Source organism: Carassius gibelio, chromosome B3, assembly GCF_023724105.1.
Source record: "Carassius gibelio isolate Cgi1373 ecotype wild population from Czech Republic chromosome B3, carGib1.2-hapl.c, whole genome shotgun sequence".
Classification (NCBI taxonomy): domain Eukaryota; kingdom Metazoa; phylum Chordata; class Actinopteri; order Cypriniformes; family Cyprinidae; genus Carassius; species Carassius gibelio.
The window spans coordinates 5,637,365-5,663,256 of NC_068398.1; the positions used below are offsets into that span (position 1 = coordinate 5,637,365).

Consider the following 25,892-nt stretch of genomic DNA (forward strand, 5'->3'; position numbering starts at 1 on the left):
GATGGCGATCATCAGTTGAGCTGTTATGGTGCAGCGTGTTTTCTCGCACCTGAGTTTGGTCTTCAGGATGTTGACCTCTCGGTTCATTGAATCGGCAGACTCGGTGGCGTCCTCCAGCTCTCGCTGTAGTTTCCTGCGGTTGGCGTTTGCTCTCTGCGCCTCCTCCTCGGCTTCCTCCAGCTGCCGCTTCAGCTGCTTCATGCGGCTGTTCAGCTTCTCAGACTGCAATCGATCACAAACAACCGTTAACATCGCTGAACTTTAACCTCGTATAGTGTGACTGACAGGGATTGTAATGAGCATCACCTGATCTTTAAACTGGTCTGTGTTGCGTCTCTCGTCGTCCACCTGCAGAATCACCTCCTTCAGCCTCTTCTCTGTACGACGCACCAGTTTGGAGGCCTGCTGTCGCTCTCTGAACACAAACATCGTTTATTACTTCCAGCTTTTCCCCACTGTTATAAATAGATAAATTATTGTGTACATTCTTATTTGTAGACCGATGGGACTTTAATCATAAAATTTTAGCAAATGTGTTCTTTTCTAATTTAATTATATTGCTTTGTACTTCTATCAAGTCTTTGTATCTTCAAGTATCTTTTCTAATTTAATTATATCATTGTAAATTTCATTCATTGAGTTTTCTCATTTAAATTGTGAATTGAATCTATTCAGTTGTATATTTTCTAAAGTAAATATCTATCACCTATGGTAAATCGTCTAAACATGTTTAAAAATGGTTCATTGTAGATAAATGCGTATGCATGTATTTGTATCCGTATTGTAATGAATAAAAAAAAAATAGATTATTGTTAATTAAAATATCTGAATATATCTATGTTTTTATGTAATTACATGTATTATGTATTTTTTTGTAGTTGATTTGTATCTGTATTGTGAACAAATTGATTCAATATTAATAGTATATTTGCATATAATTTGTTGATTTAAAATGTAAAACAAAAACGATTTATTTATTTTGTATCTGAATTGTGAATAATATAATTTTTTTTTAGAATTATAAATTGTGTATATTTCTTTATTTGTTGACCTAAATTGTATAAATTAGAAGTTAATTTCATATCATTTAATATTAATTTGTATCGTCTCACATCTCTTTGTAAACCCTCTAAACATGTCTAATTAAAGCGTCTGTGTGTGTGTGTGGCAGTACTTGGTCTCGATGTCGAGCTGCTCCTCCAGCTGGATGATCTTGGCCTCCAGGGCGGCGATGGTGGCCTTGTATTTGCTCTTGACGGCTCCCTCCAGCTCGGTGAGTTTGAGCTTCAGCTCCTTGTTCTGGCGCTCCATCTGAGAGCGTGCTCCCTCCAGACGCTGGGAGGTGCTGCGCTCCGCTGTCAGCTCCACGTTGATCTGGTCCGTCTGTGGACAGAGAGACTCTGTGAGTGTGCTGTGGGGGTCAGAGGTCAGAGGTCAGGGGTCAGAGGTCAGCGGCGCTCCTGACCTGCAGCAGGGCTCTCTTCAGCCGGTCGTTCACCAGCTCGGTGTTGTTCTGCTCCTCCTCCAGCTCCTCCTCCAGCTGAGCGATGCGCGCCTCCAGACGCCTCCTCTCCTCCGAGCCCAGGGTGCTGAGCACACAAACACAGAGGATTATGGGTCACTATACCAGATTATATCGACCAGAAGAAATCTATCAGTTTCAGATGCTGTTTTTTAGATGTGTTTATACAAAATTGGGCCTTTATTTAAATAATCATAGAACTTCTATTAAATGTCTTTTATTTATTATTTATTATTGTTATTATCATTATTTATTTATTAGTGTTAAAATGTTTTAATACAAGATACAATATTAAATAACATTTAAAAATGGTGAATTGTGAAATCTACTTAGCAAAGTGTTTTATACATTTTTTATCGATTTATTTTATTATTTTATAACGGTTACATTAATCAAGTTTTAACTAAAAATAATCTGTATGTTTCCAAATACTGGAAGAACATCATAATTCATTTAGTAGTTGTGAATCATATTTCCTAAACAATAATCAAAATAATAATAAAAAAAAATTCTAATTTTATTTTTTTAATAAATATTTTTAGTTTACTGTTTGGATTAAAAATATTTGTAATTAAATATTAAAATATTAGAGTGAATAACAAGAATAAATAAAGTGTTTTTAGTGCATTTATAAATCCATTTCATTGTAATTTATATTTCATTTATATTTTATAATTTATATACTTATTAGGGAAATCATAAAGAAAATCTCTATCAATATCTTTAAAAAATACTGCAATAAATTATTATTATAATTATTTATTTCCAGTAGTTTTGAATTTGAAAAACTATTTTTTTAGATTAAAATGGTTCATAAAATAAAATAAGTAATATTCAAATAAATACAAATAACATTTTTAATGCATCTTTAACGAATCTATTTCATTATAATTGATATAACTTTTAGAGAAATCACATGGAAAATAACCTTCAGAAAACTGGAATACTATTTCCTTTATTCCCCAGCTATTTCTGAATTCCATTTCCTTAAAAAATAAAACGTTTTTGTTTGTATAAAACAAGTATCCATCAAAACAGTTATAAAAGAAGATTATTTTTTTTTGTCTTCAGTATTTGAATAGTTTGTCTCTTTCTTCCCCTCTCTCGTGTGTCTCCTCAGCTAGACTCTGGTGAATGCAGAGGTGTTCCTCACCCTTTGTTGGCCAGGTTGTTGATCTCGTCCTGCAGCTCGTCTCTCTCCTGCTGCGCTTGTCTCTTGGCTCGCTCCGCGGCCGCCAGCTCCTGCATTCAGACGCGTGTCAGACGCTCATGTGACCACAGCAGACTGACGACACACACACACACACACACAGAGAGAGACACACACTGACCTCCTGCAGCTGGATCATCTCGGCCTCCATGCTCTTCACCTTCTTCTCGTTCTCTTTGCTCTGCGCCAGGATCTCCTCGCGGGACACACGCGTGTCCTCCAGCTCCCGCAGCAGGTCCTTCATCTGAGCCTGAAACACAAACGTGATCAGGAAGCCGTTCGTAAAGCTGGTTTTCCATTACTGCTGCAGTAAGAGGACGAGACGAACCTGCACTTTCTTGAGCTGTTTGAGCGCCTCGTCGCGGTTCTTGTTGGCCTGGTCGATGGCAGCCTCCAGATCCTTCAGGTCCAGCTCCATCTTCTTCCTCGCCGCCATCGCCAGCGTGCGCTGCTTACGCTCGTCCTCCAGCTCCATCTCCATCTCACGCACCTGACACACACACACACACACATGACTCATGTTTTCTAATCGTCGATCATGAAACAGGTTTAGTCTGTTCTCAGCTGGCACCTGTTTGAGCAGCTGTCTCTTCTTCTCCTCTCCCAGCTCGTCTCGTCCCTGCAGGTCTCTCTCGTACTGCGCCTTCATGGCCTGCATGTTGACCTCCAGACGTAGTTTGGCGTCTTCGGTGGCCTGCAGCTCGTCCTCCAGCTCCTCCAGCTGAGTCTTCATCTCCTCCAGCTGCTGCTCCATCGAGCGCTTCGACTTCTCCAGATCGTGAACCTGAGGGAGAAGCAGGAACACCGTCAGGTCTCGGGCGATCGTCTGATGAACTGACGCTCTGAGACGATGGGAAGGTCTCTTACGCTCTTGCCCACGTCGTCTTTCGAGGACACCAGGTCCTCCATCTCGGCGCGCAGCAGTTTGTTGGTGCGGTCCATCTCGTCCTTCAGGTCTCTGATGGTGTCCAGCTCGCGGGCGAGAGCTAACACACGCGTCTCTTTCTCACGGGCCTCGGCTTCGGCGCGGTCACGCTCCTCTGCGTAACGGGCAGAGATGGACTTCTCCTCGGCCAGCATCTGAAAAACACCAGCAAACCTTCAGATCTATCTTCAGATATTAGTCAGCGTCTACAGAGGATTTATGTGTCGTGGTTCATGTCAACAAGAATCACTTTTCACGATTCTGTCCTCATTTCCAAAAAAAAAAAGTCGCTTTGGATTTAAGCATCTGCTAAATGACTAAATATAAATGTAATATGTTAAAATAAGAATAAAAGTATTTTATGAATAATGAAAACATTTAATTATAAACAACAACAAAAAATAGATTTTTTTTTTTAATGTTTAGTTCTAAAAATGTATATAATGTTTTTTTTTCTTTTTTTAACATTTTTTAAAAATAGATTTTACTCACAAAACCTGATCAAATATAACTGACATAAAAAAGTATAAATAAACATAAAAGACAATAAAATTATTTAAATTAAAAATCTTGTCATCTCCACATCATTTTAAGGTTTTATTTTAATAAACAACATTTCTAAAATGACTAAAACAAATAAACAAATGTTTTTATATGCAAAAACACAAACTTTTAAAAGCTCACAAAACAAGAAAAGCAATTATATAAGAAAATGTATTAATTATATAAATGTATTAAAAATATAAACACCTGATAAAATATTTTGAAATTACTAAAACGAAAAAATAAAATAAAAATGTAATGTTTAAAATGGAAAAACTAAAACCAAAAATGTTTTTGTTTATTCATCTTAAGCTCAGCATTAATACAAAAATAAACATTTAAATAAAAAAAAATCTAAGATTGTTTTCTTTACAATTTCTACCCAAAATATTGCAGAACTAAACCTCTCCAGGTCCAGAAATCACACTAGGAGGATTCATTATCTATCCAGATTAGAAATGATAAAATGTAGTGTTTTAGCTTAATTTAATGGCCTTTTTTTAAATGACGTTCAGTCTCTTCTTGAGAGCCCGTCCCGATCGCAGGTCTCTCACCTGGTCGAACTTCTTCTGCTTCTTCTCCAGGTTGGAGACGATCTGTCGGAGGTGGTCCTGGTCCACCAGCATGTCGTCCAGCTCCTGCTGCAGGCGCGTCTTGGTCTTGTCCAGCTTGTCGAAGGCAGCGTTTCTCTCGTCCAGACGCTGCGTCACGGCCTCCAGGTCGCGCTGGACGCGCTTCTTGGTCTCTTCAGTGTTCTCCAGGAAACTGGCCTCCTGCTCCATCTTCTTCTTCATCTCGGCCAGCTGCAGCAGAACAGACAGAAGCTCATCACACACTGAAGAGCTACGCCAATCACTGTCACAGTGTGAGCAGCGTTTACACTTAATCTGGATTCAGTTTGGATTTAAACACAAATTAAGCCTTTCATTGAACTCATTTGTCTGAACTGGGGTATTTGTGCTTAAATTGCTTATATCTGAAATGTGACCCTGGACCAACAAAACCAGTCTTAAGTCTCTGGGGTGTATTTTTAGCAATAGCCAACAAAACATTGAAAAATTGACACTTAAGACTGGTTTTGTGATCCAGGGTCACAGATGATAACTGGATGCCGCTTAGTAAACATGTGATATGATTCGGCATAGTACTGCTTGAAATCTTCAGCATTACACACTGAATACTACTAAAATGAAAATAATAAATAAGAGCATGTGCTATAAACAGTAGCAGTATTCCAAATTATTAAACATAATTTATAAATATTTATGACTGAATTATTATAAATTCTACAAAAAAAACCTGAAGAAATTAAAATAAATACAAAAATAAAGAAATTTTGAAGTAACTAAAAGAAATAAGTAACGTAAGAAACTAAGGAATAAGAAAATTAATTAATAAAATTAATAGCAATTAAAGAAGAAAGTTATATAATATAATTTAAAAAAATTCTTATAACAATATAAAATTACAGCAATAAGCTCTTTTTGATATTTAATAAAACAAATATCTAACCACAAAGTCAGAAACAAAAATAATAATAAAAAAATTATCTTTATAAATTATAATATATATATATATATATATTACACTAATAATAATAATAATAATAATATAAATGGCAATTAATGGCTATTAGTTCTTTAAGTTTGGTATTCAATAATAAAATAAATAAATAAATAAATAAATGTTTGCAATTTAACCCTTTTTTTGGTTGTGGTTTTTGTGATTTCCCAATTTTCATTTATATATATATAAATCTACTGAATAAATCTGTTGCCTGACTGCTAGATTCAGGGTTTTGTACTTACTAGAGATTGGCTAATTAATCATTCAGGCTATTTTGTAAAGAACTAAATGAATTCACTGAGACGACGAATGAACACCGAATCAAACACCGTTCCGTCATGCGAAGGTGCGTTTCCTCTTTCAGTGTTTGTGTTCGTGTACCTGCGCCTGCATGCTGCTCATCTGTTTCTCCATGTTCCTCTTGACCTCCTCCTCCTCCTCCAGCTGCTCTCTCAGACCGCTCTGCTCGTCCTCCAGCTGACGCAGACGTGTGTTCAGCGCTAGCTTCTGCCGCGTCTCCTCCTGCAGCACTTCCTGTGAGGAGACGCCCAGCGTTCAGACAGCGAGCCAGGCACACGCACACATCCCATAATCCCCCACCACACGCACCTGTACGTCCTGCAGCTGCGACTCCACGGATGAGCAGTCCTTCGAGGCTTTGATCGACTTCCCCTCGGCCTCGCTCAGCAGAGCGTTGACGTTATCCAGCTCGGTCTGAGGAGAGACAGAGCGCCGTCACGCTAGCGCTAACCCTCCGTCAGTACATTAGCATCTATCGATCTATCGAGATGGTTCTCTCACCTGCATCTTGGCGACTTTCTCGGCGAACTCGAAGCGCTGTCGTTCGCTCTCGGCGTGTTTGACCTGCAGCTCCTGCAGCAGCGTCTCAGCTTTCTTCCTGCGCTGCTCCGACTCTCCTTTGCCCTGCATCAGCGTCTTCAGCTCGATCTGCAGCTCGTTCCTCTCCGACTCCAGAGCCTGTTTGGTCTTCTCCACCGACACCTTGTTCTGCAAACAGAGACGCAGAGACTCAGAGACTCAGAGACTCAGGAGCTGCTAAACACACATCTGACACCGTTCTCAGAGTGAAGGAGAGCGTCTCGTACCCGCTTGACCTGCTCCAGCTGCTCGTTGAGCTCGTCGAAGGCCTGACCGTGCTTCTGTCTCATCTCGGCCACCAGCTGCTCGTGAACTTTAGCCTCGTCCTCCAGAGTCTTCTTCAGGTGAGCCACTTCAGTCTCACGCTTCGTCCTGCAGCAGACACCATCACACATGACTCACATCACTGCTGCTGTAGTAACATCCAGGCTAATGATTCTGATGCCAGGAGAAATGGTCACTTTTGAGGGTGTTTAAATATTTAAAAGAACCAACTCAAAAATACATAAATGAAAAATATATAATGAGAATAAAACAATTTAATACAAACATTTTTTATTATTATTTGATCTAATTATAAAATAATAATAAAAAAATAATATTTAATATTTATTAAATAATAAATCTTTATTTTTTATTTTATCCATGATAGGTAAAAAAATTGAAAGTCACTTTGGATAAAAGCATCTGCTAAATGCATACATTTAATTTAATTACAAAACTGTAATTCAACCGTACTTTTAAATCGATAATGAATATTTAATATAATGAAAAATTTACAAAATATAATAGTAGAATGCAATTATTTTATATTATCATCATAAGACGAATCATAAAAATAAAGAATTGTATTGCAACTGTACTGTTAAATACAAAGAAATATCTATCGATCAAAATAAAATGCATAACAATATTTAAATTATTATTTGAATACTATTATTATTATTTTCATTATAACTATAAAAGAAAAACTGCAATGTACTTGCACCATTAAATAAAAAAAAGAATATCTTCGAAAATAAAACCAAGAAATTTGATATTATTAGTTTAAGTCAAGTCACTTTTATTGTCTTGTATATAACATTATTCTACCATATTATATTTGTAATATAATAATGAGGAACTATACTATACTATAATGCAATTGTACTTCTGAAAAAAATAAATAAAAAGAGTATCTAATAATATAAAAACACAGTAATATGAGTGTTGTAATTATATTAGTCTATAACAATAAAAAGTATCAATACTAGCGAATCAAACACTTTTTAATTTGACTCCAGGAAGACCTTTATAAGATCTTCTCCAGTCCACACAAGTGTAGTAAATGAAGCAGACATGAACTGGAAGTAGATGTGAGTGTTATAATCACACACACACAGACCTGAGCTCCTGCTGCGCGGCGGTGGAGTCGAGTGTGTCCTCCAGCTCCGTCTTCAGCGCCTCCAGCTCTTCTCCCAGGTCTCTCCGGTGTTTCTCGGCTTTGGTTCGAGCCGCTCGCTCCAGCTCCAGATCCTCCTGAAGCTCGCTCAGCTGAGCCTCCAGCTCCCGGATCTTCTTCTGCGCCAGATTCTTCTGAGCCGCCTCCTCCTCGATCCTGACGGGACACACAGACACTCGTGAGCTGGGATCAGTGGTGAGAAGATGCTCGACTGTGATTGGACGCGGCGTGCTCTCACCTGGCGAGCGCCTCCTGAAGCTCCTCCTCCTTCTTGGCGAGCTGTGCGCGTAGTTCGGCGATCTGAGCCTGCAGCTCTGCGATCTGATCAGTAAGCTCTGTAGAGTCACCCTCCAGCTTCCTCCGGTTCTTCTCCAGCTCCTGACGCTGCTTCTCCTCGCGACGCAGACGGTCTGCAGGAGTGGTGTTCATTTACTCACTCTGCTTTCATTCATTTAACACTTCCGACATTCTAATGCTACAAGTAGCTGAAGCATCATACTTTCTGTTTTTGGGATTATTGAGATAAATTATGTTCGTAAACTGTATAAAATATTGGTAATTTAGACATTCAGTTCACTATTATTTTGGGTGTAAGGAACAAAATGTTGAAGTCATGTTCACACAAATGTACATACATCTATGTAAAATGTAACAGAACATATTTATGTATATAAAAAATAAATGATAAACTATGCTATATTATTTATATATATATATATATATATATATATATATATATATATATATATATATATATATATATATATATATATATATATAAATATATATATATATATATATATATATATATAAATAATATAGCATAGTTTATCATTTATTTGCAAAATGTTTTTTATATATATATATATATACCATATTTTGCATTAATATTACACATTTAATACAAATATTATATATTATACATTATACCATTCATATATTATAAATTATACATAAATGCTAGATTTAAATGCTGGAAATATTAAATATTATTATTTTGCATATTACATTAATTATATATTAGGAACAATATACATAGTTTTGTATTTAACATGAATGCTACCTTATGAATTTCACTTGTGCTATATTTTGTGTGGCTTATATATATATCATAAATAAGCATTTGTTATGTGTTTTAGTATGAATTGCTATGTTTAGTCCTCTTTTCTAAGTCACTGCGTATAAAAGCGTCTGCTGAATGAATGACTGTGCCGTCTCGATCTCTGTATTCTTTGCTCACCCTCCAGGTCGGTGATCATGGCCTCGTGCTTGTTCTTCAGTTTCTGTAAGCTCTTGGACTTCTCCTCCTCCTCAGCCAGGTTGGTGGTGAACTCAGCGATGCGTTCCTCCAGAAGTTTCTTCTCCTGCGTGACCAGACCAACAGTGAGAAGAGCAGCCAGCGTTTGAACAGACTCTCAGATCAACCTGACGAGCGCACAGACCTTGGAGAGCTTGTTGTTGTGGTCGTCCAGCACCATCACGTCCTCCTCGGTCTTCTTGAGTTTGGCCTCCATGGTGACCTTCTCCAGCTGCAGCTTCTGGCGCGCCGCCTCCTCCTCGTCCAGCTGCTGCTCCAGGTCGGCGATGTTCTGCTGCATCTTCTTCTTCTCCGTCTGCAGGTGATTGGCCCGCTCCTCCTCCTCCTCCACGCGGGCCTCCAGGTCGTGCAGGATCTCCTCCAGCTCCTGCTTCTTGGCCACCAGACGGTTCCTCATCTCGTCGGCCTCGGCGCACAGATCCATCTCCGCCTGCAGCTGCTCCTGAAGAGCCAGCTTCTCCTGGCCCAGCTGCACACACCAACAACATTAACATTCACACTTACAGTCTCGTTAGGAATCTGTATAAATAAAGAACAAATACTAGAAAATAAAAAAGGGAAAATACATATTCCACAATGTATAATGAATGTAAAACACAGCATAACAGATATAATTCATAATATACAATATGTTAAATATGTCACAATATACATTAAATGTAGCATACTTTATTATTTATATATAAATACAAATATATACTTACATATTATAATTAATCGAAGATATAGAGTGATTCACATAATTTATAATTAATGCATAATATAACGGTTATATTATATATAATTTATGTAAACTGCAGCACAATGTTTATAATATGTCTATAACTAATGTGAAATACAGCATATGCGCAATTTCTAATAAGTTTGGATAAAATAGCAGCGTTTATATATATATGTAATCTAAAAAATAGTGTAATACATAATGCACATGTGAAATATAACATGCATACAATTGATAATATGGAAAGCTAATTTAAAATGTAGCATAATTTATAACATTAAATTAAACTAAATTAAAAAAAAAAATACTGTAAAATTTTGCATGACATACATAATTCATATTTACATGCATAAATACAATTTTGCATTTTAAAATGCACCATATATAGAAACCAAATTATGTATCATTCATAACATATAGCAGATTTAAAATAATCTTGATAATATTCATATGTAAAATGAAACTATAGCATGAGATACATATAAATATAACTGAAAAAAGTAAAGATATAGGAATGCAAGCAGTATTCTGTTACCTGCTTCTGTTTGAACTCCATCTCCTTCAGCTGCTGTTCAGCCACCATCTGCTTCTCCCGAACTTTGTGGAGCTCCTCGTCTTTGGCCTGCATCTCCTCTTCCTGTCGGCTCACCTGCAGCAGCGGCTTCACCTGAAGCACACACACACACACACACACACACGGCATCAGCACAGAGCACGTCTCAAGAGCAACAGTCATCTGAACATGTGTGTGTGTCATGAACCTTAGTGAAGAGTCTCCACCACTGCCAGTTCCTGAGCTTCAGATACGCAGAGCAGTTCCTCTGGATCACCCTCATGGCCGTCAGCTGCTGCTGCCTCTTAGCGAACGCCCTGAACCACACACACACACCGTTAAACACCACATCTGTGGACTTCACAATCACCTGCATGTATAGATTCTACCACATTTTCTGACTAATATTCTAGCAGCTTCTTCAAACTACACTGCACCCCAATGCTCTGGCATTGTTTATAGTAAACCCAATAACCCGAATAACCACTAATCCCAGTAAACTGGCTAAGAACATAGCAACAGCCTAGCAATCACCCAGAACACAGTAGACACATGCTAAGAGCCACATCTTCCACCTGATACCAACTGCATCTGACGAGCAAAAACTCATTAGCAAATCATTTTGTTACTGTATACAGGGCCCTATGAAATCAGTTTTATTTTTTCACAAATTCCGTTTTTTCGGTTTAAATTTTTCTGGATTCTATTTTTTCTGTTTAAATTTTTCTCAACTTCTTTTTAATGGTTAAATTTAATTGTATTAATCATAAAGCATGTCTAATTAATTAAAATCATTACACATACATTTTCACAACAATTTATTAAAAGTTTAACAAAAACTACATGTTTAGGGCCCTATGAAATATTTATCACCATATGTTTTATTGTTACCTTATTCTGTGTTTTAGCATTATTTAAATGCATAAAACAACTTAATTTATTCAAATCTTTTCTTAAAAAAGCCTTATGAAATGTTTTTCCCCCTCAGAAATTCTGTTGTGTATTTACATTTTTCTGGTTTCATTCATCATTTTCATTCTGTTCTTAGCCATTAATTTTTTCTTTTAATTACTGAAAATTAAGCAAACCTTATTTTTTGGTAAACAAAGGGGATTTACTATTTAAAATAAAACATGGAAGAAATGTTGTGTGATTATTTCTTTAAAAAAATAATGTTTGTTTCATTTTAGTAGTAGTAGGCTATGTTCTGCTGAACAATAGTAATACATTACTGGCAAACACTTGTCTTTAAATTAAACCGGACTTTTATTTTGACGGGTTGCCGTGAATACCTTTACAGTTCTGTGTATGTGACGTGACTCTAGTTTAACTCAAATCAAACGTTCAAATGCTCATGAAGTGACTCTCAGAGCAGTTCTGGAGATGTTGTTCATGTGTTCACATCCTCATTTAGTAAGGCGACAGAAGCTGAAATCACCGCGAGTGTCAACGCGCACTTCAGTGTGTGTAATAAACAAAGTCACGCTTCTGCGCCATTCATTAACACAGAAAATACAGGGTTAATATTTAAATAGCTTAATATTTACAGATATCGCAATTTGATGTAAGTGCTATGACCAACTTTAGATTCATTCATCAAAAATTTGACAAATTCCGTGACATTCCGCGTTAAACTGTAAATTCTGTTTTTTTATGAGTCAATTCTGCGATTCCGGCCACGTTTTCTGAATCGCGGAAATCATAGGGTCCTATGTATAGTACAAAACATGTTCTATTTTCAATGTGGAGTGAATATTGTGTTAATTTGACTTCAGCAGCTTTATGCATCTCATTAACTGTCATTAAACTCTATAACATGTGTAGTGAGACTCACTTGCGGGCGACGTATCCACGGCACCAGGCCTGAAAGTTAATGATGACGTCTGTGATCTTCATATCACGCTCCTCCTCCAGGTGAGCCAACACTCCAGCGCGGAAAAACACTTTGCTCTGTCCGATCCGGAACAGGTTTGGATCCAGCTCCAGTGCTTTGATCTGACACACAGATGAACCACAGTTTAGAAGACTTCATAAAGTAACTTTAAAGCCAGTTGATTTCACTGTAAAACGGGTCTCACCATCAGCACACAAGCCTGTTTGCCATCCATGAAGCCCTTGGGAATGGCGTTGGGCGTGAGGATTTCATACCTGAGCGATAAAACACAAAACTTGGTTAACATCACTGGAAACTTGCAATCAGGTCTAGCATTAGCAAGAACTAATCAGAATTAATCGGATTCAGACTCTACGTGAAACAGATTCTTAAGAGGGATAAGGGATAAGGAGTTTATTCATGTGAAAAGTTGTGGTCAGAGAAAGCAGCGAACCTCTGTCTGAACTCCTGGAAGACGATGCGGTTGGGGAATCCCTGTCTGCAGATACGGATTCCCTCCAGAACGCCGTTACACCGGAGCTGATCCAGAACCAGGTGAGGTTCCAATTTACCAGCCTGAGGCACAAAACATCAACATTTATAATGAATTCATGACATAAAATATATTTAACAGTAATTTGTTGGTTCTCAATCCAAAATTGTTATTGTTCTTGGTGTGAACGCCAATAATAGTTACCTTATAGTTATCATTGTTGGTGCAAGCACTAATATAGTTATCGTTATATCCATCTCTATTGTTTTCATTGTTGGTGCAAGCATCACTATACTTATTTTATCTTTATAGCTATCATTCTTTGTGTGAACACTATAACACCGTTCCTATTATAGCTATTTTTATAGATACTGCACTTGGTGTGGACACTAATACAGTTTTTGTTATAACTATATTTACAGATATCGTTCTTAGTGTTAACGCTAATATAGTTATCATTATTGGTGTTAATTCTAATATAATTATCATTAAAACTACCTTTACAGTTATCGGATTTGGTGTGGACACTAATACAGTTCATCATTATAGCCATCTGTATATTCTTCGTTCTTGGCGAGAATGCAAATATATTTGTCTTCTATGCAATCTTTATAGTTATTGTTTTTGGTATGAATGCTAATATTCTTATAATTTAAGCTAACTTTATAGTTCTTGCATTTGGTGTGGATGCTAATACAGTTATCGTTATAGCTAATATAGTTATTATTTGGTCTGGATGCTAAAACAGTTATCGTTATAGCTAATATAGTTATTATTTGGTCTGGATGCTAATACAGTTATCGTTATAGCTAATATAGTTATTTGGCCTGGACGCTAATACAGTTATTGTTATAGCTAATATAGTTATTTGGTCTGGACGCTAATACAGTTATCGTTATAGCTAATATAGTTATTATTTGGTCTGGACGCTAATACAGTTATCGTTATAGCTAATATAGTTATTATTTGGTCTGGACTAATACAGTTATCGTTATAGCTAATATAGTTACTATTTGGTCTGGATGCTAATACGGTTATCGTTATAGCTAATATAGTTATTTGGTCTGGACGCTAATATAGTTATTTGGTCTGGACGCGAATACAGTTATCGTTATAGCTAATATAGTTATTATTTGGTCTGGATGCTAAAACAGTTATCGTTATCGTTATAGCTAATATAGTTATTATTTGGTCTGGATGCTAATACAGTTATCGTTATAGCTAATATAGTTATTTGGTCTGGACGCTAATACAGTTATTGTTATGGCTAATATAGTTATTTGGTCTGGACGCTAATACAGTTATCGTTATAGCTAATATAGTTATTATTTGGTCTGGACGCTAATACAGTTATCGTTATAGCTAATATAGTTATTATTTGGTCTGGACTAATACAGTTATCGTTATAGCTAATATAGTTATTATTTGGTCTGGATGCTAATACGGTTATCGTTATAGCTAATATAGTTATTTGGTCTGGACGCTAATACAGTTATCGTTATAGCTAATATAGTTATTATTTGGTCAGGACGCCAATACAGTTATTGTTATAGCTAATATAGTTATTTGGTCTGGACGCCAATACAGTTGTCGTTATAGCTAATATAGTTATTATTTGGTCTGGACTAATACAGTTATCGTTATAGCTAATATAGTTATTATTTGGTCTGAACGCTAATACAGTTATCGTTATAGCTAATATAGTTATTATTTGGTCTGGATTAATACAGTTATCGTTATAGCTAATATAGTTATTATTTGGTCTGGACGCTAATACAGTTATTGTTATAGCTAATATAGTTATTTGGTCTGGACGCTAATACAGTTATCGTTATAGCTAATATAGTTTTTATTTGGTCAGGACGCTAATACAGTTATCGTTATAGCTAATATAGTTATTTGGTCTGGACGCTAATACAGTTGTTGTTATAGCTAATATAGTTATTATTTGGTCTGGACTAATACAGTTATCGTTATAGCTAATATAGTTATTATTTGGTCTGGACTAATACAGTTATCGTTATAGCTAATATAGTTATTATTTGGTCTGGACTAATACAGTTATCGTTATAGCTAATATAGTTATTATTTGGTCTGGACGCTAATACAGTTATCGTTATAGCTAATATAGTTATTGTTTGGTCTGGACTAATACAGTTATCGTTATAGCTAATATAGTTATTATTTGGTCTGGACTAATACAGTTATCGTTATAGCTAATATAGTTATTATTTGGTCTGAACGCTAATACAGTTATCGTTATAGCTAATATAGTTATTATTTGGTCTGGACTAATACAGTTATCGTTATAGCTAATATAGTTATTATTTGGTCTGGACGCTAATACAGTTATTGTTATAGCTAATATAGTTATTTGGTCTGGACGCTAATACAGTTATCGTTATAGCTAATATAGTTTTTATTTGGTCAGGACGCTAATACAGTTATCGTTATAGCTAATATAGTTATTTGGTCTGGACGCTAATACAGTTGTCGTTATAGCTAATATAGTTATTATTTGGTCTGGACTAATACAGTTATCGTTATAGCTAATATAGTTATTATTTGGTCTGGACTAATACAGTTATCGTTATAGCTAATATAGTTATTATTTGGTCTGGACTAATACAGTTATCGTTATAGCTAATATAGTTATTATTTGGTCTGGACGCTAATACAGTTATCGTTATAGCTAATATAGTTATTATTTGGTCTGGACTAATACAGTTATCGTTATAGCTAATATAGTTATTATTTGGTCTGGACTAATACAGTTATCGTTATAGCTAATATAGTTATTATTTGGTCTGGACGCTAATACAGTTATCGTTATAGCTATCTTTACAGTTTTCCTGCTTTGGTGTGAATGCAAATAAAGCGCTTCTCAATAGTTTTTGGTCTTGGCATAAACACTAATATAGTTATCTTCATGGCATTCTTAACTGCTGTCTTTATTGGTGTGGATATAAATATCTAATAATCTCACGTAATATAATCACGTAATCTAGTCCTGAATGCCGAGCAGTTAGTACCTTTTTCTCGTGGTTGGGAATGATGCAGCGGACGAAGTTGGGGTTGGTGTTTTTGAGCGTGGCCATGAGTTTGGACAGCTGCTCCTTATAGAGCTGCCCGACCGTCCGGAACATTCCCTTACGGGTCTTAAACGCTCCCGGCAGCTCCGACATGCCGGCCACCTTATCCAGACCCACGATACGGTCCACTGAGAGACAGACAGACACAGAGAGACAGACAGTCACTGCGCGGTAAGAGCTTCATCTCAGGCATGCAGTCTGGTCATGATGTGAAAACTGCCCACAGTTCAGTGGGTCAAACACACGTCAGCACTGGTGACAAACCACAGACACACACACGATGCTGGTGAAGAGTGGGGTGGGGGACACACGGGAAGATGACTCAAATCAATGCAGTGCAGGTGACACGTACGTGTGTGTGTGTGTGTGTGTGGTCAAGGGTCCAAAATAAACATTCACCTCGTTCATGAGAACACAAGTTGAATATAATGACACAGATTTCAGCACAATCTCACAAACAAATCATTCTTCCCGTGTTTCATGAATGAGGCTCAAAGAGCACAAACTCACTTTGGTAAGTAATTTTTTGTTATTTTTCATTTTTTTATTGGCCAGAAAGGAAGATGGCAGGAAAAGTAATTGAAAGATATGATTGCCATAACTCAAATGATGCATGTTTTGCACTGTATTCACACTGGATGTTATTAACAGAGTAAAATTTAAAAGCAGGGCTATTGTCATTAACTAAAAATTTTAACTAAATGGATCATATTCATAAAAATAAGATATATTCAACTTAAATAGTAATTCATAGAAACACACTAATAAAGTGACAAAAGCACATTAGAAAATGAACAAATCCTGAATTTAAATGATAAATAATTAAAATAATAATTAAATAATTTCAATCCACAAATACATTGTAGAAAGTTTTTATTTATAAACATTATTAACAGTAATATTATTTGCAAAAAAAAAAAAAAAACATTTATGCCCAAAATAAATGCATTAAGATATAGTACACTGAAACTTTTTTCAAGCTGAAAATAAGTTCCTTATACATTATTTATTTATTTAAATTCCAAATAAAATATTTTTAACATTTAATCAATATAGATTTTTTTTAAATACGTTTTTGTGAGACTGGCAAGTGTATGATGCTGAACACCAGTGGAAAAACAGCTACTAATTATTTTATATATTACAAAACACATTTTATTCTCATGGAGTTTTTATACAGCAGTCATTGCCAGGTTTGCCTAAAGTGAATTTTGGACCCTGTGTGTGTGAGAGAGTGTGTGTGTGTGTGTGTAACTGCATACTGTGGACTGTGGTCATGTTTCACTGGTGAGAACAGAACCAAACCCATGCAGTTTATACCCATTTCTGCAGTACCACAGACCAACAGCGGGGGCGCCAAAGCACACTATATTACACAGAGAGGAGAGACAGCAGAAATATCAGAGACATATCTCAACACCTCAGAGGAACACAGTCACGCAGGACAGCTGAGGAAGAGAACGTCACGGGAGAGAGAGAGAAAAACCAAAGATGTCACCTGGCTCTAAATGAAGGTAAGGAAAACGCTGATAGAAATAAGCTCTCTGACAGTTCTGGACCTCTGAGAGAGACGGACAGATGGGAGATGGTGTGTACAGAGGTCCAGGAGGACGTGAAACAAGGGGTGGATGAATGGATGGATGGAGAGGGGAAGAAACAGAGGACCAAACACCAGCAGAAGAGAACAAATCCAGTGAGTTTCCACCCATGTCGGCATGAAAAAGGTGCCCAGAGTGTAAATACGTTAGTCATGTACCCCTTTGTTGAGTTTAAAAGTTTCACTCCCTTGTGTCCTATACATTTCTTCAGCATTTATAGTTTTTCTTCACAAGCCTATGTATTTAAGAGCTGATCCAGTGTGATCTTTCGACTCACCGTCTTTCCACAGCTCTGAAACAAACTTGTCGGTGGATTGATTGAGCAAAGTGGCCACGTTATCGTTCAGCGGGTCCATGTTCTTCATCAGCCACTCATCCGCCTTGTAATCCACCTGAGAAACACAGTCACAGATGTCTAAAATTCCCAAATAAGGTTATGAAATCGCACATGGGTTCAGACGAGGAGCAAGTCAGCACCTTCCCAGCATAGTGCATGATGCAGAAATCTGCCTCGTCCTTCAGTTTCTTGGGCTTGTGGAACTTGGGATGCGTCCCCTGCTCCTGAAGGACCTTCTCCACGAAGCTCTTGTCCGTGGCTTTGGGGAACCAGCACTCCTCGTCCAGGAGAGCCAGGATTCCTGGAGGACTTGCCTGGAAACATGCAACACAGATTACAATCAAAGTCTTCATCATCAGCAGGAGATCCTAACTCAGGAAGATCAGGAAATCAAACTGGATTTAGTATTTTTAAAGTAAAGCATCCAAAGTTCTGGTTTCCATATTTTGTACATCAGGATCTGAGTAATAGCTAGACTATTTTTGACCATCTTGATCCAACTAATGACCATTTTTAACCCAACCTAACCAAAGTTAATGAGCATTTTCAACCAGTTCAGACCAGCTAATAACCAATTTGAACCAGTTTAGACCAGCTAATGACTACTTTGACCATCTGATCCAGCTAATATCCATTTTTAGCCAATTTGGAACAGCTAATATCAAATTTTTTACCAGTTTGAACCGGTTTATAACATTTTTTTGTCCAACTTGGATCAGCTAATTATCATTTTCAACTAGTTTGCACAAGTTAATGCCAATTTTAACCAGTTTAAAACAGCTAATAACCATTTTTGTCTAGCTTGGATGAGCTAATGACCATTTTAATCATTTTAGACCAGCTTATAACTATTCAAGACCAGTCTAGACCAACTAAGGGCTGTTTCGAGCATCTTGGATCAGCTAAAAACAAATCGTTGACCAATTTAGACCAGTTAATGACCACTTTAACCAAGTTAAAAGTTAACCCACTAATAACCATTCTGAACAAGTCTGTGGAAAAGCTAATGACCATGTTTAAACCGTTTAGAGCAGCTAATAACCATTTGACCATCTTGGTCCAGCTAATAGCCATTTTAACCAGTCTGGACCAGCTAATGATAATTTTTAACCAGCTGAAATCAGACACTGTTCTGTTCTAAGTTCTCAATTCCCAATCTTAAACATCAGAATCTGACTAATATTAAACAGTTCTATGAAAGGTCACATGGTCATTCTGAGACTCACACAATTGGTGGAGATGTTCAGAAATCTCTTTATTGGTTAACCTTCTCTAACTAGTATGTTTAAGATGATCTGCCAGGTCAACCGTGGCTCTATTGGATGGTAGTCAATCAGCCTTCTTAACCACCTCGGAGCAGTTATGACCAACTAGAAACCTAAAATTAGCTACTACCGTTGTATCAACATTAGCAGAAAATCATGAAGACACCATGGAAATCAAACCAGATTTAGTATTTTTTTTAAACTGGATTTCCAAGTTCTCGATTCCTAATCTTAATCATGAAAACAGCTGCATTTAGGGTCACATGATCGCTCTAGGAGAGAAGAGATGCTCACGGGTTTCTCGATGAGTTCGATGCAGGGCTGCAGGTCGAGGCCGAAGTCGATGAAGCTCCACTCGATGCCCTCGCGCTGGTACTCCTCCTGCTCCAGGATGAACATGGTGTGGTTGAAGAGCTGCTGGAGCTTCTCGTTAGTGTAGTTGATGCACAACTGCTCGAACGAGTTCAGCTGCGGAGAAGAACAGAAAACTCAGTTACAACTAGGAATTGTGGGTAATTCCACTTGAGGCTGAAGGATTGTGCCGTACCTCGAAGATCTCAAAGCCGGCGATGTCCAGGATGCCGATGAAGGAGGCGCCCTGACGTTTGGTCTTATCCAGAGCTTTGTTGATGCGCATCACCAGCCAGCGGAACATCCTCTCGTACGTGGCTTTGGCCAGAGCCTCCACCGCAAACTCGGCCTGCTCCTGCGTCTGGGCCTTCTGCACGTAGTCACGGCCCACCTTGATCCGGGGCGAGAGGATGGCGCGTGTGAAATCAGTCACGTTCATCCCCATCAGATGGCACACCTTCTGAGCAGCTGGAGAAGGGAAGGGGAAGTCGTTTAGAAATAGTAACTGATAACTGCTCAAATTGCTAGTTTACCCTCTCTTATCCTGACAACCCTGGCCTCAACAGGTGGTAGTCTAGCTAACTAACCATTCAAACCAGCTTGGACCAGCTAATGGCCATTTGCAGCCAGCTTGGACCAGCTAATGATCATTTTAAACCAGTTTAGACAAGCTAATTTCTCTTTTTGATTGGTTGGACCAGCTAATGACCATTTTAAAGCATTTAATAACCATTTTTGAACCGCTTATAACCATTTATGACCAGCTGCAGCTGCTAATGACTATTTTTGGGTCTTGTGGAGCAGCTAATGACCATTTCTGACCAGTACGTACCTGCTAATCGCAATTTTTGGCCACCATTTAGCAGTTTATGACCTTTTTTCTTATTTGCACTAAATCATTTCTGATGACTTTGGACCATCAAATGACCATTTTCAACTAGTTTGGAACAGCAATTGACCATCTTCGACCAGTATGGACTGGTTTATGACCACGTTACCAGTTTGGACCAGCTAATGGCTGTTTTAAACACGTAATAATCATTTTTTGTCAATCAGGCTTACTACTGACTATTGTTGGCTAGTTTAGAGCAGCTAATGACCATTTCTGACCAATTTGGACACAACTAATGATCATTTTTGACCATTTTGGAGAAGTTAATGACTGGTGGAACCAGCTAGTGGCCATTTTCCACCAGTTTGGACCAGCTAATGACCCGTTTTGACTGGTTAGAAACCATTTAAAACCAGCTGCTTGCTTTAGTGATGATATAGCAACAGATTAACAGCAGAAGGCCTAATGGGCATGTTTGTGAATCTAAAAAGATGTGTTTACCTGTGTCATCAGGCATGGAGGCCTGGTCTGAGTGGCGCTCCTTCTTAAAGGACATATTACCCAGCTGGAGCACTGAGGACATGACCCTAAGCAGACCTGTAGGGGGCGACACACACAATTAAAAACCTCAAACATGTTCCAGATCATACGGTCACATTTGAAAATGGCAGTATGTATATTCACCGATCTGTTCTTCCTCAGGGAATCCCATGATCCTCATGGCCTCCGTGGTCTCCAGGTACATGTCTCGGTCCTGCTGTCCGGGGATAGTCACGTTCCCATTGGACAGGAACCGGTACTTATTGTAGCTCTCCAGACAGAGTTCAGCTAGCGAGTAAAGACACCAATCAAATGATTTCCATGTATTCGTAAACAGAAGTGACTCATTCTACTAGTATTAAGAGTGTAGTGATTGACAAGCATCAGAAATCCTGTTTGAAAGCAGTGAAGGACACTCACAGCGCAGTTTGTCTCCTGCGCCGGTCAGCATGTAGTAGAACATGTGGAAGGTTCTCTCTTCTTTAGCTTGACGGATCGCACGGGACTTTTCCAACAGGTCTGACGCTCAGAGTCAAGGACACACAACAGGACAGAGGCACGAATACTCACATGAAGCCTGGGTCTCAATTTGTGCCTCATTCATTATTCCCGCTTTAGATTTACGCATTTAACAGATGCTCTATGTTCAATGTAGTCACATAAATGTATAGGACTGTAAACATTTATTAAGAATGAATTATTAAAAATGTAAACAGATAAACATTGATGATTATGAATGTTATTTTAAATAAAATAGTGTGATTCAAATGATAAATTTCACATTTTTAAACTAATTTTAACAATAGTAATAGATTGTTTATCTGCATTTTTGTTTACTTTTTTTATTTTAACTAGCGATTCTCGCAATTTTATATTATTTTGCAAATAGCAATAATATTTGTTTTATAGTTATTTTACATTTCCATGATTATTATTACTATTATTATTACTTGTGTTTTTTATTTGTGTGTTTGTTTTTCTGGCAGTGATTAAGAAAAATATAAATTTTCATTTTTATTTTTTAATAAAAGAACATCTTTATTTCCTTTCAATTTTATTATAATTTTTTATTATTATGATTATTATTATTAACTATAATAATTAATTATTATTAACCAATTTTCTTTTCTTTTTTTTTAACCCAGAGTCAAACATTGTTTTTTTCTTATTTTAAAATAGTAACATAACTAGTTTATCTACATTGCAATTTCTTTTGTAATTTTTCCCCCTACAGATTTACAGACCCGGTTAGTCCTGATTTACAAAGGTTTTTTTCCCATAGATTCACAAGTGAAAATTTAAAACAGGTCATGCTCTAGTTGTGATCTAAATCAACCAATAAATTGTATCAAAATATGCAAATTAATATGCAAATAAGCCAAAAATACTTAGATTTAATTATAAACATTTCTTTAAAAAAAAACACACATCATATGAACTAGCTCATAAAGATACAGGTTTCAATATTGGCTCCGACGATGTACCCATTAACGTCAAAGTTTATTCTGATAAATTTGCCCTAAAACACAGAAAAGACAAAAGATAAATAACTTGTGGAAAGCCAGACTTATATGCGAAAAGTACCCTAACGGCAAGTCTTACGAATCGGGAAGAGTTGTCGTTCTTGACGGTCTTGGCGTTCCCGAAGGCTTCGAGGATGGGGTTGGCCTGCAGCAGCTGCTTCTCCAGCTCCCCCTGCTCAAAAACACACCAATCCACCACTGAGATCACTTCAAACCAATCACGGCCAGCGGATCACGTCTGGCTGTCAAAAGCAAAGCCCCTAAACACAACATCACAAGCTTTTAGCACACAGAGGAGCAAATACGCTGAAACACACACACAAAGACAAGCATGTCCTGATCCCCATCCCAAAACACCAGCAAAGTGAGCGGCCCGTCACCTCAAAACACAACACACCATTCACCAAACGACTTTCATGTGACACTCATCTCACACAAACACTCATTCACTTCACAGAAATACTCTGGATTAAACACAACTTCAGCTTTAAACCTCATCTGGAGCCAGGAGCATTAATGTTAACTAAAACTGCAACGAAAATTAACCAAAAAAACATAATAAATAAAAAAAATTTTTTACGATTTTTGATTTCACATTTTATTATTAGTTAGTCCAGATGCAACATTTTTGTTAAGTTAGTTAAATTTAAAGTAATAAAATAGCTAAAATGAAATATATATGCACAAAGAAATTCTAAAGAAAAAACAGAGAGCTTAAGAAAATTATAAAAAAAAGGGAAAAAAACGATTTCTAAAATGTAATAAATATGAAAAATAGAAAAACAAATGATTAAAAAAAACAATAAAATATAATAAAAAATATAATAATATATTAATGATACTAAATAATAAGTTTGCCTCTCAAAATCTGTGTATAAATAAATGGGACACTCATTAGAATTAGGTTTAAAAGCAGAAGTTCATCAATTGAGTTAAAATGTTTAATACTCGAGTGTTAATAACACATTCATTAAAGCAGGAACTATTTATTTTCCAGGTGGATGCACATCTTGTAGGCGGAGTCTGATCAACCTCATTAACATTAGTTAAACTCCACCCACATCAGTGACATCACAAGAAGATCCACCGCCTAGAAAAGTATTTTTCACAATTTAGCAGAGATTTCCCACATGCCAAGTTGCTGCTCAGGCATTGAACTCGTACTGACTGTTCCTTTAACTTCATATGAGCAGAAACATGAGCTCTTCTGTCACAGGAATGATCATCATCTTGTTCGAATCATGTTGGCTAATCATGAGACCGCTCCTCTGTAAACAGTTTCACATGTTCTCTTGTAAAGCGAGGCACGGTACACGCGCCAGAACGATACAGCAGCGTCATCATCCCGCTGTGGGAGACGAGTGAATCACACACACACACACACACAAACACACACACACACTTCAGACAGCAAAGATCAAACCCAAAACCCATGAGCGCAAAAACACAGTACAGACAGATTTACCATGGTATTCAGACACATGAGACAGAGAGACAAACCGATTTAAATTATTGAATCCAAAGAATCGTTCTACGCTGGTTTCAGTTGATGTGCGAACAAAACTCAATGAAACGTAATTCGTTACGCGCATCCAATAAATCACAATAAACTCTGTTCATTATTACTTCAGACACAGACAATAAAACACAGACAATAAAACGCCGTTTTATCGCTCTTTACTGAGTTGCGCGTCAACCGGTCCTCTCTTCTGATACTACGCGAAATGAGCATGAATTAACACCAGAGATACGTCACAACTTACTGAAATGACTCATGTCTCATTTAATCGATCATTTAGTGCTTCAACCACGTCAATAAAACCACATGTAAACAACATGTCGCGAAAAGTCACATTTACCTCAGGAACAACTAGGGATGCACGATATTGGATTTTGGCCGATATTCGATATGCCGATATTTTCAAAATAATTTTGGCCGATGCCGATATCGATATATATACAAATTTTTCGCCTGATATATTTAAACTTTAATTTTACTGAAGAGAAATCCATGTATCTCTTCTGTACTGATTCTACCATAAATGTATTATTTGAAAAAATGTAGACAGACATTCACATCTGAAAAACAGGTCAATTATTTCACTTGGAGAATATCGGTTTGGCTCATCGGCAGAAATATTCATATCGGCCGATACCGATGATGGTCATTTTAAGCTTTTATCGGCCGATACCGATGTTGTGCCGATATTATCGTGCATCCCTAGGAACAACATTCATTGTCCATCAACGCAATAACTAGACAAATAAACTTTAAAAAGTAAAACTCCAAAATGTGTGCATAATATTGCATATTCATTATATTTAACGTAAACATTTACGTACCACTTTATTTTAAGGTGTCATTGTGTCACGTTTTACATGTAGGCTACTTACTATTTTAATAACAATAAATTATGCGTAATTACATGCAAGTTACCCTAAACCAAGCTCTAATCCTAAACCTAACCAATTAATACTACAGTACTTAACTGTATAATTACACTGTAACCAAAACGTTTAAAATTACTGATATAATTGTTTATTGCGAAGACATTAAAGTGATTTTAATGCAGTAAGTAGCAGATGACAGGGTCTATAAATGTATACATAATTTGAATGATTTTTTTCTTAAAAAACAAAAAAACAGCTCATATGCTCAACCTGATCGCCAGCATATTCAAATTAATTATTATCGAATCCGTAATTAATGAATTCAATCGAATCAAATCGTGACATTTCTCAGGCCTAATGAACACATAAATCATATATTTATTTGGGCAAATCTCAAGAAGCCGTCAGGATCAGGATCATATTTAACCCCAAACAAACGTGCGTTAAAACTAAATAAACTGTTCAGCTATTTGTTTTTGCATTTTGACACCATTTCCACCCAAATCGAGCACATTTACAGCTTTTTTCTTCACGCAAACTGTTGGTTTTGGGGTGAGACATGAGCTGATGTCTTGGTGAGATCGGTCTGGTTCTCGGTGTCATGTGTCTGAATCGCGGTGCGTTCGGCTTCGGTTGTTCCCCCAGCAGCAGAGTGATAACGGTGAGACGTGAATGAGACGGACAGAGACAGATGGAGAGATGTAACTCACATGTGACAGGACCGAGCTGCTCTGTTGGTACAAAGAGAAAAAACACTCAAACCATCAACCTGCGTTCAAAGAGCAGATCCAGCGACCGATCTGAACCCAATCCCACAAAACACTTCATTTATGTTCACAAAACACTCACAGCTTGGACTTTTGTACAGTGTTTCCATGATTTACGTGCAAATAATTCTTTTGAGTAACACTTTTGACTG

At 37.1% G+C, this 25,892-nt stretch overlaps 2 protein-coding genes across 4 annotated transcripts in view; one reads left to right on the forward strand and one right to left on the reverse strand.

Moving 5' to 3' along the window:
• The window catches only part of rangap1a (RAN GTPase activating protein 1a), a 321,818-nt gene that overhangs the window by 20,204 nt on the left and 275,722 nt on the right, over positions 1 to 25,892 (forward strand). The window lies entirely within an intron of this gene.
• LOC127952501 (myosin-9) overlaps positions 1 to 25,892 on the reverse strand; it is a 43,515-nt gene that overhangs the window by 2,328 nt on the left and 15,295 nt on the right. Inside the window, exons 6-39 of one of the 2 annotated variants that reach the window (XM_052550979.1) lie at positions 25,684 to 25,704; positions 22,662 to 22,754; positions 22,515 to 22,578; positions 21,480 to 21,578; positions 21,204 to 21,347; positions 21,021 to 21,116; positions 19,884 to 20,155; positions 19,631 to 19,804; positions 18,212 to 18,385; positions 18,012 to 18,126; positions 16,077 to 16,264; positions 13,006 to 13,127; positions 12,757 to 12,826; positions 12,513 to 12,673; positions 10,887 to 10,995; positions 10,661 to 10,792; positions 9,529 to 9,873; positions 9,327 to 9,450; positions 8,325 to 8,496; positions 8,030 to 8,242; positions 6,873 to 7,017; positions 6,568 to 6,774; positions 6,376 to 6,480; positions 6,148 to 6,300; positions 4,755 to 5,003; positions 3,600 to 3,812; positions 3,304 to 3,516; positions 3,061 to 3,222; positions 2,854 to 2,982; positions 2,676 to 2,764; positions 1,466 to 1,589; positions 1,175 to 1,383; positions 307 to 415; positions 50 to 222 (exon numbers count right to left, since the gene is read on the reverse strand). In XM_052550979.1, coding sequence (XP_052406939.1) covers positions 50 to 222; positions 307 to 415; positions 1,175 to 1,383; positions 1,466 to 1,589; positions 2,676 to 2,764; positions 2,854 to 2,982; positions 3,061 to 3,222; positions 3,304 to 3,516; positions 3,600 to 3,812; positions 4,755 to 5,003; positions 6,148 to 6,300; positions 6,376 to 6,480; positions 6,568 to 6,774; positions 6,873 to 7,017; positions 8,030 to 8,242; positions 8,325 to 8,496; positions 9,327 to 9,450; positions 9,529 to 9,873; positions 10,661 to 10,792; positions 10,887 to 10,995; positions 12,513 to 12,673; positions 12,757 to 12,826; positions 13,006 to 13,127; positions 16,077 to 16,264; positions 18,012 to 18,126; positions 18,212 to 18,385; positions 19,631 to 19,804; positions 19,884 to 20,155; positions 21,021 to 21,116; positions 21,204 to 21,347; positions 21,480 to 21,578; positions 22,515 to 22,578; positions 22,662 to 22,754; positions 25,684 to 25,704 — 5,168 coding nt within the window. The remainder of the gene's footprint in view (positions 1 to 49; positions 223 to 306; positions 416 to 1,174; positions 1,384 to 1,465; positions 1,590 to 2,675; positions 2,765 to 2,853; positions 2,983 to 3,060; positions 3,223 to 3,303; positions 3,517 to 3,599; positions 3,813 to 4,754; positions 5,004 to 6,147; positions 6,301 to 6,375; positions 6,481 to 6,567; positions 6,775 to 6,872; positions 7,018 to 8,029; positions 8,243 to 8,324; positions 8,497 to 9,326; positions 9,451 to 9,528; positions 9,874 to 10,660; positions 10,793 to 10,886; positions 10,996 to 12,512; positions 12,674 to 12,756; positions 12,827 to 13,005; positions 13,128 to 16,076; positions 16,265 to 18,011; positions 18,127 to 18,211; positions 18,386 to 19,630; positions 19,805 to 19,883; positions 20,156 to 21,020; positions 21,117 to 21,203; positions 21,348 to 21,479; positions 21,579 to 22,514; positions 22,579 to 22,661; positions 22,755 to 25,683; positions 25,705 to 25,892) is intronic. The other variant, XM_052550980.1, reaches the window with a different exon arrangement.